The 19759-nt window shown below is 42.6% G+C and overlaps 1 protein-coding gene across 2 annotated transcripts in view; it reads left to right on the plus strand.

Moving 5' to 3' along the window:
• Positions 1–19759, plus strand: part of LOC118232863 (RNA-binding Raly-like protein) — a 67201-nt gene that overhangs the window by 38318 nt on the left and 9124 nt on the right. For both annotated transcript variants that reach the window (XM_035428042.1, XM_035428043.1), the window contains exons 3-4: positions 18620–18695; positions 19172–19219. In XM_035428042.1, coding sequence (XP_035283933.1) covers positions 18620–18695; positions 19172–19219 — 124 coding nt within the window. The remainder of the gene's footprint in view (positions 1–18619; positions 18696–19171; positions 19220–19759) is intronic.

The following is a 19759-nucleotide window of genomic DNA, read 5'->3' on the forward strand; positions in this document are numbered from 1 at the left end:
ACAGCGACACCGACAGAAAACTGTGGGGAGCACACCAGAACCAATAAGTACAGTTTTTTTTTTTCGCTCTACAGACATGCTCAGTTGTCCTGTCCTGGATTGAGCTAGCTATCCCTAAATTTGAGCCTGAGCAATGGATACAGTTGTAAGCAGCACAAACTGGCATTTTGACAAAATGGCTTAAATATCACATGTATACAGCACTAAACAATGTTAATGGAATTACTCTGATTAAGGTTAGCTGATATGCTGCGGTATCCTTAACCAATCAGGATATTTAATAATATTCCCTTTAAAAGAACAGGACAATAAACTCTTTACAGGCTGTTATTTTATTTGGTATCAAGAAGAAGAAAAAAACTATTCCGAGGCACTTGTCTTTAGACATTCTTAAGTTTTAAAATGCCTTTTATTAATATTGCAGTATGCCGCGTGGAAACATGAAGGGAGCCACCGGGTTTCAGCCGTAGCCTATAGGTTTTATAATCCTGTAATTGATGCTGGCAGGACAAATTAATTAAAGAATTAACTAATTAATTTGTTCGTTCATTCGTGCGTCATAGGCGACTTCAGGTATCACCGTTATGACAGCAAACAGCATAAGAAAAGCAACTGTGGGCTAATGCAGTTTTTCTTTCTGCCTAATTTTATCTTCATTACCAACGGTCACCGAAATATGCCACGATCTTCTGCTTAATCATAATCGCGTTAACATATTATTGGAAATAGAATGAATCTGTCTTCAATGTTAAGCTTAAATGCGACTGATTTAACACTGAAGATCATCTTTCAATTTATATAATTCAAATTAAAACATGAATGTAAATAAACTGTCTTTAATTGTGTAATTATGAGAAATAAAGCATGCAATTATGTCCAAATGTTGTTTAATTAAAATAGATTTAAATATTTTTCATCTCGATGACATAATAGCTATACTGTTGTCTTAACTTTCTGCTATAAACGTTCCTTAGAAGTGCTTCGGCTGCGCATTACGTCATACAGGTCACCAACTAGGGTGCGAAAAGATGACGTAGGCTAAAATAAATAATGATAAATAAATAGTTATGTTTGTGTGGTAGAAAAAAAATTAACTACATTTTTATAAATAACAAGTAATTTTGTTGTCTAATATAATGCTCGGAGTTAACATTAATATTTGAGTGGAAGTATTTTATTTTTGCTGTCAAAAATGAATGGAGCCCAATAGGGAAACTGGCTTTTTGGGCAGAAATCATAGATATCAGCAGGGGGCGACATTACATCCGGTGCTGAGTTTGAGAACGGAAAGCTGGACCCTTGAATTTAAGCCACTCAAATTGTTTTGACAGAGATAGACTAATTAATTGGTTCAGACAAGCCCCACCCTTCCGTTGTGCCATTCTCTCCTCACTAGTCATGGAACCAATTCTGAAGTGCAAAATAATCACTCTAAAATGAGTACATATGGTTCCTATTGGACTCACATAAACTCTAGGGTTTTACCTGTGAATTGGGTCAAACCAGTGTTAGTGGTGAGATACTGCATTTTCACCACCATGGTCACCAAGGAGGCCATGAAAGGGTTCTTGACATTGCATCATGCACCCCTGAATACCTTTTTCCATTACAGGGTTGTAATAGGGTAGGTCAGGTATTGGACACATTTTCACGGCTTGGCTGCCCTCAGCCGAGGCTTGGCAGGTACGTTTGCGTGTTGCGATAAGACGGCGTATTCAACGGTTAAGGCCAACCGAAGGCCGCCTTGCTTTTCGGGTTTTCCCTCGATCGATAAAAACCGCTTCGGCTGCAAATGTTATTTTCGGCTCAAGCCGAGGCTCGACGATCCGCCGTGTCTGCTGCGAACACCGTGACGGGCGCCGTCGGCGTCAAGCCCCGCCTCCCCCCGGCAGCCTCGGTGTCGCCCCGGCGACGCTGTCAGCACCTGCTGTCACCCGCGAGGCAGACGCGAGACTCCGGGACACGGCCTAATGCCGCTTGATGGGAATGAAGTGCCAAATGCCATCGACAGACCCGATTGTGATTGGTGACATTTACCGGAACAATTATAAAAGCGGGAGAGAGAGAGAGAGGGGGAGAGAGAGAGAGAGAGAGAGAGAGAGAGAGAGAGCGGGAGATCGTGAGAGAATTTGAATTTTAAACCCCGTTTACTGGGGAAGTCTTGTCAGTCAATGCAGCAACTCAGAAAGTGAGAGAAAGAGAGTGAGAGGGCCGGGGGGAGAGAGAGAGAGAGAGAGACAGATATTTATGGAGAGTGGGGGATAGAGAGAGAGACGGGGAGAAAGACAGGGATAGAGATGGATGGAGAGAGATAGGGACTGCTTATCCGTGCGCCGGCTGATCGCGCGGAGAGCGTGAGCGGAGGGAAGAGGCGTCACGGTTCACAGAAGGCGGCTGTGCGGCGAGAGAGAGGGAGGGAGAGAGAGAGAGAGAGAGAGGGAGAGAGAGAGAGGGAGGGAGAGAGAGAGAGAGAGGGAGGGAGAGAGAGAGAGAGAGAGAAAGGGAGAGAGAGAGAGCGGGCTGCAGAGGTGAAGGCTTTAATGCCATCAGTGTCAGCGGCTTTTCATCAGAGATTAAGGAGCGCGCGGGAAACAGGGAAACGGCGCTCCCTCGTCCGCGCCTGACCGCGGCATGCTGGGAATTAATGAGGGCCGCGCCGATAGCCATGCAGAGCGTCTGCCTGTTGCTCCGACTTCCGCTGGGGCTCCTATAGCATGCCTGTGCAGGTGTGTGTGTGCAGTGTGTGTGCAGCGTGTGAGAGGGGGGGGGGGGAGAGAGAGAGGGGGGGGTAAGAGAGAGGGAGAGAGAGAGAGAGAGGGGGGGGGAAGAGAGAGAGAGAGAGAGGGAGAGAGGCAGAGAGAGAGAGAGACAGAGAGAGAGAGAGAGAGAGGGGGAAAAGAGAGAGAGAGAGAGAGGGGGGGAAGAGAGAGAGAGAGAGAGAGGGGGGGAAAGTTCACGAGAGAGAAAAACGGTGAGAAAGAGAAAGTGGGAGAGTGAGAGAGATAGCTCGCTCTGTATTGATAGTAGGCTTCCCTCAGATTCTTCTTGTTTTTCTGTGGTTCCATCTAAAGTGTGTGTGTGTGTGTGCATGTGAGTGTGTGTGTGTGTGTGTGTGTGCACGTGTGTGTGCGTGTGTGTGTGTGTGTGTGTGTGCGCGCACACCTGTGAGTGTGCGTGTGCCTGTGCGTGTGTGCACGTGTGTGCGTGTGTGTGTCCTCATAACGTCCTCATTCTGAAAATCTCTGAAGCAAAGTCCCTTCTCTGTAGTCTGCAGGGCACTGCATTGTTCAACACCCTGCCATAATTATTAGCTTTAGAGTGATAACATCCATGCAGTATCACCTAGACCCCTGTGCTCCAGGCATGAAGGCTTTCATAAAGCACTGTTAATTGGGCTTTGTTTGGTTCCTCCCTGCGGCAAATAATCTACTCTTCATTTAAATGCCAGAGTTTACAGGAGTCTTTATTGGGTACTGATGCACTGCTTGCATGCCTCCCGAGTAGAAGTGCATTGACTATAATTAGATTTTGAAATTATGGTGGAGTAATTACGTTCGTCATGTGGTCTAGTGGTTTCCAAAATTTTTGAACCTCACGATCCACTTAATGAACAAACAGGTATTTATGTTTGCGGCTCAACGCTTCTTAAAATGTGAGCCTAGCGTATGCTTTAAAATGGAATTCAAACTTTTTCTTTTTTTGACATGTCAGAACATGTGCTTTTTCACTGCAATGAGTGCACCTAGTCTAGTATTTAATTTCTTGAGTATGTATTGTTACAGAAACACTAGACTTCACTGCCTAGTAAAAGGGTCAAGTGCTGGGTTGGCTTTCCATGTTTTGTGGTCTATGGGCGCCCTCCTGTGGTTAAATGTAATAACAGAAAAATCAGCAACATTTTGTACTTTGGAGTTTCAGTGCTGTAATACAGTGGTTGTCAAAGCTCTCCTTGGGTACCTGCAGCCAGATACAAATATTTAATGTGTTCCACCTCAGGCACACCTCATACAACTAATCATACCCTCATTTCGTTTCCATCAGGCGTGTTCCCGATGGGACACGTCAAATGCCCGAATCTGGCTGGGGGTACCCAAGGAGTGGTTTCGGGAACCAGACTGCCGTAATAGATTGAATGCCAAATTATAATTTTCAATTAAATTTCAAATTCTTTCCTGGCATTGCATATTTCAGTACCCTATATTGTGAAAGGTTAACTGTAACATTAAGTTAAACAAAAATCATTTAAATTTATTTAAATTAAACTTACAATAAAATATAATTACACTATAACACGTAACAAGTATGATGATAATAATATTGACCGTTTCTGTTAATTACGTTCTTATTATGGAAGGGAAGATTCAGTTTCCTTTTTTTGTGATTTCCCAAATCACTAAGAGTTTGGACCTTACAGTAGTGCTGAAAAGGCAGTAAGAACATTTTTTTCACAATATCTAAGAAATTAGCACTCTGTCTTCAACTCCTTATTACCACGGCTTATCCCCTCTGGGCAGCCCGGGCTTTCAGGGCTGAGGTGTTCCCGTGGTACACATCAGAATGACGGGACACAGAAACCCAGCGTCTGTTTTCTCGTGCGCGCTGCAGCCCAGGCCAGTCGATGGCCACTCCCGCTACTGTCACGTCAACAGCACAACGCTGCAGCCTCCAGTTTCAGACCCAATCTATCATCCATGGTACATTAGCTTCAGACCGGGCGCCAAAGCGCAGAGAATCAAATCGTCATGCTGCTGCAGCGTGGATCTCCGGAACGAGGGGAGACACATTAGCATTTATTATGATTGCATATGCAGTGAAACAAAAAAAAAAAAAGATGGTTTTTTTGCAAAATATTTTGCTGCTGTTGTTCGGTCCGCATGTGGCGCGCATACTTTTTATTTCAAGATCCATTAGCCTTTGAGAGAGGGCTGCTCCCTGTGATTGTTACAACCCCTGCTGCTCACTGCTGGTCTTAAACCTCGCTCATCAGCTATCAGAGTGATGGCTCCCAGTGGATCTCAATTAGTCAGGCCCTAATGATCATTTCCATAGCACGCTGTGAATCAGAGCACATGCACTTCATATTTAATGTGATTCTATTCAGATTCTAAGCAGTATTAAGATAACTCGCGTCTGTGAGCCATCATCCAGGGATCCGTGACTGAAGTTATATCTGCAATACTGTGGTCCTCCTTGACTGGAGTTAAATTTGCAATACTGTGGCCCAGTGGGACTGGAGTTAAATCTGCAACACTGTGGTCCTCTGGGATTGGAGTTAAATCTGTCGATAGTGCAGCCCTAAATTCTGTGTTTTCTTCAGAGATACAACCAGAGATATCGCAGAAGCCAAAACCCAGCTAATGGAAAGCCAAGCAGAACACTCCAGGGGCAATCAGAATAGTGGATACAAACCATCCATCCAGTTAGTTACATTTGCAGGCCATGCACCCGGACAATTGCAAATGCAACATGAAATATCGCACTATCAGGGCTGTCAAATTTAAATCCTGGAGGACTACAGTGTCTACGGGTATGTGTGGTTTCCTTTCGATCAATAGCCAGTTGAGGCCTTGGCAATAAGACGTGCTAGCCAAGTATTGTTTAGCCAAGCAGTGACTTAAATAAATATCTGACGCTGAAACATCAAAACTAACAGACACTGCTGATACTCGTGAACCTGTGAATTAGATACCTGTGCCGTGAGCTAGACGGTTTGGGTCAGGACCACGATGGCCAGGTGATCTTACGTCTGTTGTAAATGCACGAAGAACCTGGATTGTTTCATGGCCCTTCAGAGACACTGATCTGCCACTAGAGGGCGCACAATAAGACGAGGCCTCCCTTGGCGTTCTCCCTATACGTCAATGACTGATGGAAGTTAATTACGCTGTTCCATCGCTAATAATGCTAATGATTCAGGTGCTGCTGTTGTCTCTCCGCGTCGTGCATTAAAATACTGACAAAGAGAATCAGTTTCACTTCTCAGTGTCCCTTTCTCCGATAAGCCACCTGCCTCTCTTTCCTTTTCCACGGTACAGCACGAGAGGAAAGGCACTCAGTGGCTGTCAGTGATTGAGCCGCAAATAGGTTCCGCGCGCGCTTGTGTGGAAGCATACAAATCCAATTATGCTATTCTAATGGAATTCTCCTATTGCACAGAACGTGGCAATTTCAAATAGCAATTGAAAACGCGCACTAAATTATGATTTTTATTTTTCCTGCCCACGACGGAGCAGAAATTAAAGCGCCGAAGATTTGCAGATGCCGTCGCGCTAATCACCGAGAATCATTGCAAACGCGGCAGTCCAAATAAATTGTTGACAGCATTGAGAGCTAACATATATTACAAAGGACAGCAGTTGTCAGAATATAAAATCAGGGGACAGTTAATACAAAAAGTCTGTGATGCTGCGCTAAACGTGATGAGAATTTGGCAGGGCATTCGATTGAAAAAAAGCCATCCAAACCCCGTATAACGGAGATATCCATATCACAAGGATGAGATCTGTACCCTCTGTCAACGCCAAGAATCAATGGCTGAACCACGGATCTCCATGCGACTCACAAATCAATATCCCTCAAACAATTAAAAATAAATAAATTAGACAGGAATAAAATCAGCTTTGTAGTCCATCTTATTTATTTAATGTTTATTTGATAGGGACAGATACATTTAAACATAGATTATTGTGAAACAATACCCAATGCAATGTATCACAGCATTTATAGCATGTGCTAATTTCTGATGCTTGTCCCTAGATGGGCTTTTCAAACATCAGAAAACTAAAGTAAAAAATGAAGTCAAATTTACTCTATCAGAGTTGATTCAATAGTAATAATTTTCCTGTAAACTGTGCAAAATGGGCTAATGGAGGCAGGGAGAGGGCTGTGTGAGCAGAGGTGGGACCCAGAATGCATCAGGATGGAGACAAATGGGACCAAGGAGCAGGATCTGGGACACCAACCAGCCTGACCGCCGAAGGACCGTGGCTACTACGTCTTCCTTTCTGTTCAAGGTGAACAGACGATTAAATGGCAACATCACAGAACACCTTGTAGGGGTGGAGCTAAGCCGCGTATCCACACAGCTGAGCTACAGGTGCACTGTAAAGAAGTTGCCTGTATACCCATATATATATATATAATCATAAGTATTTCGACAGCCCTTGGCATGATCCTGTTTTTCATGATTTGGGCTAGGCCTCAGTTCCAGCGAAGGCAAATCTTTATGCTACGGCATACAATCACATTTTAGACAATTCTGCGCTTCCCCAACAGTTTGGGGAAGGCCGTTTCCTGTTTCAGCATGACAATGTCCCTGGGCACACAGCAAGGCTTATATAGAAATGGTTTTGTCAAGAATGGCCTGGAAGAACTTGACTGCCCTGCACAGAGCCCTGACCTCAACCCTTTAGGATCAATTGGAAAGTATCAATGCTCCAACATCCAGCATTCCCAGAAGAGTGGAGGTTGTTATAGCAGCAAAGGGTGGGCCAACTTTATATTCAACTCTATATTAATGCCCGTAATTTTGGATGAGATGTTGGATGTCATGTGTTCACTTACTTTTGGCCGTGTAGTGTATGACTATATTTGGTTACTAGCTCACTGAGCCTCCCTGCTCCTGCACATGACAGTTCTGTGCTGCGCTGCATTGTCTCTGAGAGTGGATTCATCTCAGTTTGTACAAGAGGAAGAAATTAAGTCTGAGCTTGTCAGAATGCTTTTCTCTACATTTCTGCATTTTTTTTTTTTCCCATCTCCATGGTAGAACAAAAGATACCGAGCTAATGAAGCCATCACAAAAGAAGTCAGACAGCTGCAGAACTTCAGTGGACTAATTAGGAATTATAATTCATGGCAGCCAGCTTTGCAAGGTTTAACAGATTTAACAGCTGTGAAATCACCACAGCGTTAAGATCTCCTCCAGCGAACAGACTCTTGCAAACAGACTAAGCTTGGTTGCTAGGTTATGCTGATGTTTCCACACCAGCTTCAGATTCATGGGAAGGGCTTTGATGTCTATCTCCCAACCAGTGGTGTTCTGTCTATTACTGTATCAGAGATGGCTGCCCTCCTGAGTAACAACTGGTATGCTGATCTTTAAACAGCAGAGGGCGCCGTAGACTATATTTTTATTTCTCAAAATTTTTTGTTGATGGTTTTGGCGTCACTGAAAAAAAGGAAGGCACCGTTTGGAATGACAAGCTATGATAGAAATACTGAGTGACTAAGGGAGAAAAATATTTATTTCCAGCAAAATAATATTGACAATGAAATGATAAAGATTGCTTTCCATACATACTTCAAAGCCACTTAAATTGTGTATGTTTTTTTGGTTACCTGAAATTTGTAACCAGAAATTATTGTATTAATACAACAGATATACTGAGGCAGTCACCCACTATAATAGCCAGCCATGTATTGACAGTAAACCATGGTATGCCATACATCAAATGAGAGTTCAATATCGGATGTGGTAAAAGTAATGATGGCAATAATAATTCAAAAGGAAAATAATGCCTCCATTCTGTTAAAGACAAAAAGTACATTGATTTATGATCCTTCAGCCACTGCCGGCTGCATTGACAGAAGACAGGAAAATTCATTTGTATTTTGGTCATTATTCTCCTGAATAGATTTCACTGTCTTAGGCATTTTGATTCAGTTTTGTCAAAACAAATTATGCAGCGAACATACTAGTACAAGCATGCTGGATACAATACCATGTAAACATGACCATGGCATGATCCTTATGTTTCATTTACAATTCCAATTGCACAGACAATCGGGAACACTGTGCAAACACAATCAGTGCCACTTATAGACTCGCATTGGAGAGAAAGGACATTTCTTAAAAATAGAAAGTAATCTGTTTGCTGGCATCGTGGCAAAGGCGAACAGCCTTCACGGAGAGTTTTATGAACAACGGCATGTTTTGAACAGCGATGGCAAGTGAATCGATATATACTGCTACGTGATCTAGTGCTGTGCGTATCCTTGAGTTCACGGTTAATCTTGTGGTGTGCGAAGGCTTAAATTGGGTCCGTTGTTATAAAAAGAAAAGAAAACATAAAAATATATTAAAAAAGAAAATCTAACTTACCCAAGCTTTTACATTAAGTCACCTCAAAATGTAAAGCAGTCACCAAATGTGCCTACAGTAACAACAGCAACAGCAGTCATAGTGATACGCAAATAGTTTTGCTGTACAAAAGATAAAACTCATGATGATGATGATTTTTATTATTATTATTGGTTAAAAAAAGGGGGGGGGTGTCACTGTCCAAATACTTTCAGATTGCAGTGTACATACATGCATACATACATACACACATGTGTACATACATACATACATACATACATAGATACATACATCTGACAGAGGTTTGTGAATACTGTGATTATCAGAAGTTGTTTCAAGCTTGAATTGTGCTTCGCTTAATGACTCAGATTTGTATGGATGCCCTTCGCCAGCCGCTCCTCAGATTATAGATCAGTGCCTCAGTGCAAAGCTTTGCACAGTGTGATGCCGCCCGTCTCCCCAAGGCTTTAATGTCACAAATGGATTTCTTCTCCACTTCTCTTCTGCGGCTTTTCCTGTCTTTTGTCGTGCCTTATTGGAGTGTCACTCAAAGGAAATTCAAAAGAAGTGTCAAATCGCAAATATCGCCATCAGGAGGCGGGAAAAGCTGTAGGATATTAAGCTAGGGGGGAACAGATTTTCTTATTCTTCCTTCTTCACTTCCCATTTCCACGCTTTCATGTTACTTTTTTCCATTTTGTGCTTTCGTTTGATCATTTTGCACGCTTATACAGTTTGTCATCCCTCGTAGTTTTCGGCACAATTTACTCTTTATGGCTCTGCAAATTGCTTTGGTTCAAACTGCGTAAACGGCTCTATTAAACAGAAGGATCAGAGAAAAATGTTATGTTGAAGATAGTTTTTTGATTGGTTGATTGATTCATTTATTATTAATAGGTTAATCTGATTGATTGATTGCTCGCTTGCTTGATTGACTGATTGATTGACTCGTTGGTTGGAGTTTGGAGTAAAGTGCAATAAGACCCACTGAATACACATTTTTATCTCCACCAAACATGCATAACGGACAAAGTGCAGTAGAGTGCTAGCGTGAGGACTATACTAGCACCCAGCGTGTGGTAGAAGGGGAGGTTGATTATGCAGTAGCACAGGAGAAGAAAGGCACAGGTCTATGACTGCTTAATAAAAATGGTGGATGTCAGCCAGGCATCAATACACTATTCATGAAACACTGCATGAATAAGATGTGTTTTTATGTGTTGTGCTATTAAATACCCCCTAAAAATATGCAGAGCTATTGCTTATTATTCTTCTTATTATTCGGTGGTGGGAGGCATGCTGGCACTGTGCACACACAATCTTTGATTCATCTGAATATATACACACGCAGACACACGCGCGCACACACGCGCACAAACACACGCACACACACCTACACACACGCGCACACACGCATTTGCATTTTCAGGGCTACATTTTCATTTGGCCACGAACTGTCAGTTGAGTAGCCCAGCTCCAGGGTTTACATGACAACCTACGTAGATACATTTCAGTAAAGTTCTGTATTTAATCAGAACTATATGCTTACAAATTTCTCTGTGAAATCACTACAGCAAGGATTAAGAGTGGGAGAAATATTTTTTTTTTAAATACAACTTTGATGTAAATGAGACTGTTGCCACCAACTGTGTTATTCGATTATATTCAGCTTGATTCACACTTGGAACGATGTCACTTTTTCATATTTGTTTATCGCCCCGGGGATCAAATAGCCCACGCGTAATTGCTATGCTGTGGTTGTCAGAGCGTCAAGAACCCCCCTCTTTAGTGAGCTAAGTGGAATCGTCCCAGCTGGCGGACTGGGTAGAATTTACCTTTGTCACAGTGGAGAGGGTCTATTTTGGGGAAAAGGAAGGAAGAGAAGGCGACGTAGGTTGTATTTCTGCGCGTCTGTTTGTGGAACCAAGTTAAGCTGGACCTCTGTAGCATGACTATGTATAAAGGCAAGCGCCGTCATCAGCGATGTGAGTATTCAACTGTAACTGACACGACGAATGACTCGATATACTTAATATGATACTGCGCTGTAGTCATGACTTGAGATTCGGAAAACATTTCTGCCGCTATGAAAATGTTCTGCTCGTTTCGACTGGGAACCGGCAACTGTAAATAATGACCTGAGATCATTTTCTATTTCCGATTTTCCACTTGCATATATACTTTTATTTCTTCAGTTCATCGTAATCCTCGAGCGATACTCCCGTATACTTTTTATCATGCATTGTAGCCTATGTTTTTTTTTCCTTCTTTTTTTTTAAACTCCGATGGTCTGCTTTATAATCGCTTCACACTGGCTTGCGAAGAATATGACCGATCGATATATGGCAGTTTCAGAAATTACGATAACGATATACCAATAATTGTGTTTTGCGTCTAAATTCACTTGAACATCCACTCTGCAGTTATAAGACTAGCTGGATAAATGTTTGTCTATATTAAAATTAACTGAACAGATAAAAACTGAAAAGATAAAATTCTCACACAAGTTTCGCATTAGATTGCAGTAGTAAGATTAGAACCAGGAATGCTATTTTGTGTCAGGCCAAATACTTCTGCGAACTGAGACGTTTTTCAATAAATGATATACAAATATAATGTAGGTCCAGATTAGAGAAGCTACACGCAGTTCACTATGAATACAGCTTGCAAAGTGATACGAAACGTTACTGTCTGTGATCGCATTGGCAAATTAATTCTGTTTATTATGTCATAAATATTACAGGAGTAAATAATATATAGAATAATAATGTATGGCATGTCCTCAACCGCGGAGCAAATTAGTCGCAAATAATGCAAATGAATGAATTGGTGAGGAATTAATAAATGAATGGATGAATGAATGAGGCAGTATGTGTGGTCTATTCTGTATTCGTATTTGAAACAAATTACATGTGCTACAAGTCCCAGCGGTAAGAAATCATTTTAATTAAAATGTGCCGATATCTAAAGAAAATATAGTATACCCAAATAACTCACGAGCAAATATTAGGTGCGCAGAACAAGGAACAAGGACAGGAAAATGGACATTTCAAAAAATATGACAACGAGAAGTAAAAAGCGAATGCGGAGCTGGCCTGTCCTTGTAGCCAATTTTGCTGAAGTCACATACAGGCTTCTACATCTAAACTCTTGGGGGAAAGCAAGTAGTTGTGGCGTCCAACAGCGTGGGCGCGCTAACGAACTAACCGGAAGAGCTACCGGAAAGTATAACGAGCAACCACGCGCGTTTTCTACAGTTTCCTTGGTTGTATCATGTGTGCGCGAGCGTATGAGTCCGTGGCGTTGGGGTGAACGCGCGGTGGTGCACTGCACACACATTGGCACGATCGACATTGAAGGAGTCAGCGCCTTTAATAAGCTCTATGATCTCAGCATCATGTGTAGATCATCGACGTGAATGGGATGCCGTTTGGAAAAGAAGTTTGACACAGATTTCACATGCAGGCTACTGCGTCAAGTTTGTGTGTTGATTGCACACGTAGCCTGCTCTTTTACTCACTAACATACACTGTAAAATGTCCGGTGTTAATTCAACTCTAAGAGTAAGTATGGGTCCTATTGGAACCTGTGTAGCTACTCTGTTAGAGTTGATTTAACAGTGAACGTTTTACTGTGTAGGCCTGTTTGTTATGTAACTACGTAGCGCTCACTTTTAAGATTAGGCTTTTTTTAAAATAGAGAGTATGTTGAGAGACTTGTATCCAGCTGTGAGTTGCTACATTTTATTTTACCTATTGAATTTATCCGCTTAATGTGGACACATGAACACGACTGGACATTATATTGTGCACGGTGTTACGATCCTGTACGTGGTGGAGTGGGGAGTACGCAGTAAAACATTCTTTGTTTAATCAACTGAGTAGGCCTACATATGGCCCTAATTGGACTCATATGTACTCTGTTGGAGTTGAATTAACCCTGTACCTGGGGTAAATGCATTACTTGATTATTCTTTATCTTTAGACACAAATTTCCTACAGATTACTGGCAAGTTAAAATAATTGCCTCACAGACAGATGTTCAGAACAAAATTATTTCTTCTGTGCATGTCAATTAGTGACATTATTTGCAACAAATAAATAAATAAATAAATAAATAATTCTCAGGAACCTAACTGAACATTTTCAAGCTTTACCGGCTACTGAACAGAAAAGGTATGTCAACCTACTGTAGGTATTCTGAGGACCCTTTACTCAACCAGACCAGATTAAATGATTAAGTCAGGTGTGCTTTTGTGCAGGACATGTTAATGACCTTTTGTGTTCAAAATTTCATGACATCAACCTTGAAGCTGTACTTTCTGTTGTGACAACAACAACATATCTGTTAAAGTGGGCCAGGACCTGCCCAAAACTGGGACACGGACAGTTAAATTCCTGGCATTATTTCAGCTCCAATAGGGACCGATATGTAGCACTCTGTAAGAGTTGATTTAACACTGAACATTTTACTGTGGGGTCTCACATTGTGAGACAGGTGGGTGTTGGGTCAGAACTGGAGCACCAGGCTAAACTAGCTGTAGAAGAGCCTGGAACTGAAAAACCCAGAATACAATATGATCTTTCGTCATCTTTGGACAGTCTGCATTCTCTGTTTTCTGACTGAAATAAAATTTAATATAAAAAAGACATCCTGGATGTGCACATTCCAAGGCTGTTCGTGTCTTTTTCAGTATGATGTCACGCATATATTTGGATTTCCCAGTTCAGTAAATCCCCTTGAAAAACGCCTTGGGGCTTAAGCACGAAAGATAGAGAGGAGACGCACTTCAGTATGCGATTGCATGGGTATGTCTGGTCAGCAAGGGCACGGGCGAGAAGAAACAGATGTGCTTTACAAAGAGAATGTAGCCAGATCTGAAATCAGATGCTGGTTTAGCCTTCAAGCTACTGAGAAGGCGCGGTTTGTTATAGCTTGGTTAAATGTATTCTCCCCGCCACGTATAAATAAAAAAACACAGGCTAGGAGAATGAAGTAAGCAGCAGGTGCTGCTGGTAATGCTCGCAGTAGATAAGACAGGCTGCACCTGATAGACTACCCGCGATTCGATTGCATTAGTTTTACCGCTGGAATCAAATTAAGCTTATCCTTGACCGCGTGATAACAGGCACCCCTCCCACTGTGCTGGAAACACGCGGTGTCCATTCTCCGGAGCAAGGCGGAATTCGGTAATTATTCGCCCTTCTTGAGCCGCTCGGTCGCCGCGGCTAACACCACCAGTCAGTCAAAAATCTATCGAACGTGCAATTCCCGGACGGCAGCCGGCTGCCGCGGTGTTGCGAGCGGACGCTTTCTGCCAGAGGACGTCAAAGCTGACAGGTCGCGCGGCCCTCCGAGGCACCGTCGAAACAGCTACGCGCGTTATTCTGCCATTATTCCGCATGTCAGGCTTCTCTTGACAGGCAGCGAGAAAAACAAGTAGAAATGGGCTGTCAGGGGAGGTGGTCTGCTTTGTCGTTATTCTCAGCTGTTCAGCTCCTATGGCCGTCCAAATAAAGGAACACAATTTGAAGCATCTAACCAGATCTTCTGGCTTTAGAATCACTCTTTTTGAGAAGCGTTAATCTGATTCACCCACACAGAGAGAGAGAGAGAGAGAGAGAGGAGCTTGGCCACAGCCCAGTTTGCCAATTTTCCCCCTCCTTTTGAATCATACTAAGGCATTATTCATTAAAGTACCCTTGCAGTTATCAGTCCGGGCTGGTTACTGGACTGCATTCTGAGAAGGAGTCTGTTTTGCTGGCCTGGGGTGTGACGTGCCTTTATCTGAAGGGAGCAGAGCAGCAGTGTCACCGCTGCTGCCGTCTCTGTCAGAATACATGTACTCAGACGTGATGAGGATGTGGGAGTAAAAAAAAAAATTTAAAAAATGTTTTTGATATTCAAATGCTGCAGGCAAAGACTAAATGACTACCCCATTAGTGCAACTATCTGTGGCGGTATCGGTTTATCCTGCGGAGTTTGCATGGGGGTAAGAGATGAAGGGTGCTCATAATGGCTCTGATTAGTGCCAGCATCCTTTGTGCTGAGGGGATCAATAGCGATAGCTACATTATCTTTTTTGAGAGGAGGGGCGGAGGAGGAGGAAGGAGACAGGAAAGAGAAAGGAGAGAACAGTGGGGAAGGAACAGAGGGAAAAGAAAGAAAAGAAAGATGAAGACCCTGTAAGTGTACGGGGAACCTTTTAGTGTGTCGTGGAAGAAACACGGTTGGCCTAATGTGCTTTCTGAGACACACGCATTATAGGGTGATACTATTCTCTGCAGTTTCCTTTCCACAGAGTTACAAGTTTTTAAAAAACCAAGCCACAAAAGAGTGCACATTTTACTATTCCTGAAGAACAGTACCCACAGAGAACTGAACTGACATAGCTGCACAACATCTCTGTTTATCCCTTTCAATAGTATGTTTTTTTGAAATGTTTTCAAAATTTTGAGTCAGTGTTCTGGAACTCCACTACTCGTGTTATTTGTAGTGGTTGTTACATCAGCATTAGAATGTTCAGTCAAGAACATTCCAATCACATATTTGTGATATCACAACTTAACGAGTTACAGGTAATAGTGTCCTGGATGAACAAAACTGACATGTGACATTCTTGTAACATTCCTGCAATGTTTGGGAAACGTTGGCAGATGTACACCCCTCCACCCTTGAAAAAAGTAAACTTGCTAGAGCCACATGTTGACCATGGAGACTCCCGAATGCTGTTGTTCTGCCTTTCATAATTAATTATGTTGTTGAATTAATTATGATGCACAGACCAACTGTCTTCAAAGAAAGCGAGGAGCTCACTTCTTTTAATGTCAGCTTGTCAAACAGATGAAAGGGACACTTTTATGAGGTTTGGTGGGTGGGGATGGGGGTTGATGGGAAATCAGGAGACATCTGTCTCCTAGCATCGGATTCCCAACCTCAAACCAAACACAAAACACTCCAATTTGCAATTCAAAGCGCAGCTTACCTGTGATTTCAGGACATTGTGACTATTCCTGTTTGTCTACTACTGTATGAGGAAGGCTAGTGTGTTCTGCACTCAGAAAAAAGGGAGTGAAAAAGGTATGAAAAGCATGCAATGAATGCTACTGGGGTGGTACCCATTTGGTGCATAAAATTACAGCCCTAACCATGGGTTTCATAATTATTCTGTTCCTTTTTTTGCTTGTATAGGGTGGTTATTAGCCCCCAAAAGCATTATTGTACCTTTCAGGAAACATTTGGGAAATTTGTTCCTTATAGAACAAAAATGTTCCTCCACTGCGTCGGACGTACATATACAAGGTTGAAAAGAGGAGAGTGTATGTGGAATCTGGATGCGTGCATACATGTTTGTGTATTCGTTTGTGTGTGCGTGTATACGTTTGTGTGTGTGTGTGTGTGTATATACATTTGTGTACGGGTGTGCGCGTGCAGTTTAGGGGTACGTCGTTTTCAGCACCACGGAGAGCGACTGGTTTCCACTGTCTGTTTTCATGGACATCAAATGACTGTTCACCGGCGGATATTTGTTAGTTTTCTAGAATACGATTCTCCACACTGAAAAGTCAACATTGCAATATCTAGGCTGAGAACTTTTAAGCGATGTATACAGCTATGAATGTAATATTCATTCTGTAGCTCAAAAACTGGGGAGTGCTTAGAGTCCATGTTCCTCCTTTCTGAGGCGACTACATCCTCAGGTTGTTTACTTTACTGCAGGTGTACTGAATTCCAGAGAGCCTGTGTGTGCTGTTTTTTCCAGACTAATTATTCTAGCTCAATTTATCTACAAAAGTTTTCTGAACAGCTGGTTTACTCCCATAACAGACCGCAGTAAAATGCTTTCGCCAATGAAACATGTGCAGTCTGGAGCCGTAGCTCGTGACTTTTATTTTAAAAAGCGTGGGAGGGAAAAAATAGATGTTTTCGGTTATTTCGATAAAGCCGGCGTGAAATCGCGAAATGGATCGGCCTTAGCAGTGCACCCCCGCTTTGAAGCGCGCTTTTATATAAAACCCCGAATGCGCGGGATCGGAATTAGCGAACCGTATCAGACTCATTGGCGCCGAGACCCGGCTGTGTCAGAGGAGATTAGGGCTCTCGAGCGTCGTGACTATAACAGCGTACATGCAGTTAATGTCAGCCACCCCCCCTCTCCCCTCATATATTAATGTTATATAAATAACATTCTTTTTACTGAGCCTTCTTGGCATTATGATATACAGAACCTAATAGTACTTTTTTCTTGCATTTATCTGTCAGTGAATTGGATGTCATGCCGTGCGGTTTGGTCTGGTTCTGTTCGGTCTTGCGGTGCGATGCTTCAAATGGGCTCGTATTTTTCAGGCTTTGTTCAATGGCGGTCTGAAAAAAGAGCCAGAGGCAACCCTGAAAACCACTCAGGAGCAATCCTCGGGAGGTGGGCGTGAGAGAGAGAGGGCGATTAAAAAAAGAAATAAGAAAATATAAAATCAAATACAATCTCATTTTGGGCCTAAGAGAGACGAGGGGAGAAGCAGCTGTCAACAGAGATGAGGACAGAAATGATGCTATTTGTAAAATAAAATCCACGTGTGAAATCCCAGCCTACTCCGTCTCTTCTTAAAATGTAATTCCTTTCGATTTTTGTCGACCGAAGGACAGCGGTATATCAGGAAATCCCCGGCAGCTTGGCTCCCATTTGTTTCAATCTCGCCGAATATGCGCTCGTTTTTATTAGCTTTTGCATTGTACGGTTTCATTTCTGTCCCCCGTGTGCTACTGAGATGTCATTTCCCCACCCAGAGTACATCACTCGCCGTCATAGAGGGTATTATTTTCACCCGGTGTTTTATGAGATTCTGGGAGATAGTGGGGTTAGAAGTCTGTGAGCAGTGGACCCCATGGCAGGTAATCTCCCACCTCAAAGTGCACAATTTTAGCCACCAGCTAAACGCAGTTACTAAGTTACAGATGCTTTTCAGCCAACCACTGGGAGGGAACAAGGCTTACCTCTGGAGGCTCGGCCCTGTCCTCTGACCACACCAGCATATGGAAAAAATAGCGAAAACAAACCTTTAAGATACCATATAAGAGTAATATGGAAAACCTCAAACTTGTTCCACTGCTAAACTCTGAGGTCATGCAACTTCGGGTTTGTGTGTCAGTCGAGCTGAAATGCATTAAAAAATGATAATAAGAAAGAACAGTGATAAATAAAACTAATGAAATCCCAAATGAAATCCTGCCTTGGATTAAGGGGATAGAAAATGGACGGACGGATGAAATCTCGACCCTTCGACGAAAATAAACTTTTAACTTTCCAATGCGTTGGTGGTGCTGCAAGGAAACCCAATTCGAGCCCACCTTACCCCAGTGAAACCAGACCAATAGTGTCTCAGCCCCACAGACGGCCAGTCCGCTGATGACATAGCCAAGGCTCAGACCGGTGATGCGTAAGCCAAGCGCTCCTTCTGCGGTCGTGTGCTCACGGACCTTCCATGAAACAGGAGGGTTTTGATTGTTACTTGGTCATGTGACTCTGGTGTTATGTTGCAGACATCAACATGGCCGGGGAACCAAGACCCTACCGGCCCAAAGTGGGACCCAAGCGGCCGCTCTCTGCCATTTACAGGTGAGGCGTGGCGTGGGATCTGAGCTCATTATCTTCATGCACTTTTATATCTCAGAAGGTACTGCTTATGCCCTGCTGTTTTGGTTTTGGATTTTTGGTTTTTTTTCACTTTCATTTCCCAAAATGCCTTTTATTTCCTTTGTTCCGTTGGTTCTTTGAACAGGGTGGTTGAACACCAGTAAATAACTCAATGCTGGCTTAAGCATTCTGGAACCAATCAGATTGCAGGGTTTTTCGGCAAACCAATCTCCCAAATTGCTTACCTCCCTTTCCAGACGCTGCACATTATTGGTTTATAGGGAGCAGGGATGCCTGCTGGTTTATGAAGCCAGACACATAGCCTGCACCAGACAGTTTATATGGATAGATACAGACAATATGTTGGCTTTTTTTGCTGCTTCATTCACATGTGCTTTCAAAATTTGTACGGCTGTGAAAGCCCATACATTGTGTCTGCTTCATTTGTTCCCCTGCAGTGGCTATGAATTTGACTATGACTACTACAGGGATGATTTCTATAGTCGGTAAGTCCAGTTTTCCTTTCTGCTGGTAGAACTACATTACAGGCTTGGTAGAAGGTCTCACTGGACTGTTATCGAGGTCAACTGGCCAAACCAATATTTAACTACACCTTAAATGTGTATTGCACTAGTTATACAAATGTGAAAAATATGATATGATATGAATATTGCTATATTATATATCAATATATAATATATTTGCCTAAATATTCATTGAATAGCCGTGTGTGTTTATTTTGTTTAGTTTCCTGGCTAGACTAAACAAAATGCACACAGGAATCCAGTTCTAACTGCATAAATTCTGCCCTATGATTAGCCTTTATTCAGTTCAGCCTGTGAGGTTTGTGAAAATTATGGCCTATTATAGCTATTGGGTTGAGTTTTAGATTGGGTTGTAATTTGGGGCCAAGAAATTGCTCGCGTTTGTCGGCAGCATTTACTGTTTTTTTTTAAATTTATTTATTTATTTTCCTCCCGTGGTAAACCAAAGATCATTTTCAAAGCTGTGAAAGAAAGAAAAAAAAATGAACCGCGGCTTGCAAG

This window comes from Anguilla anguilla, chromosome 8 (genome assembly GCF_013347855.1).
Source record: "Anguilla anguilla isolate fAngAng1 chromosome 8, fAngAng1.pri, whole genome shotgun sequence".
NCBI classification, from domain to species: Eukaryota; Metazoa; Chordata; class Actinopteri; order Anguilliformes; family Anguillidae; genus Anguilla; species Anguilla anguilla.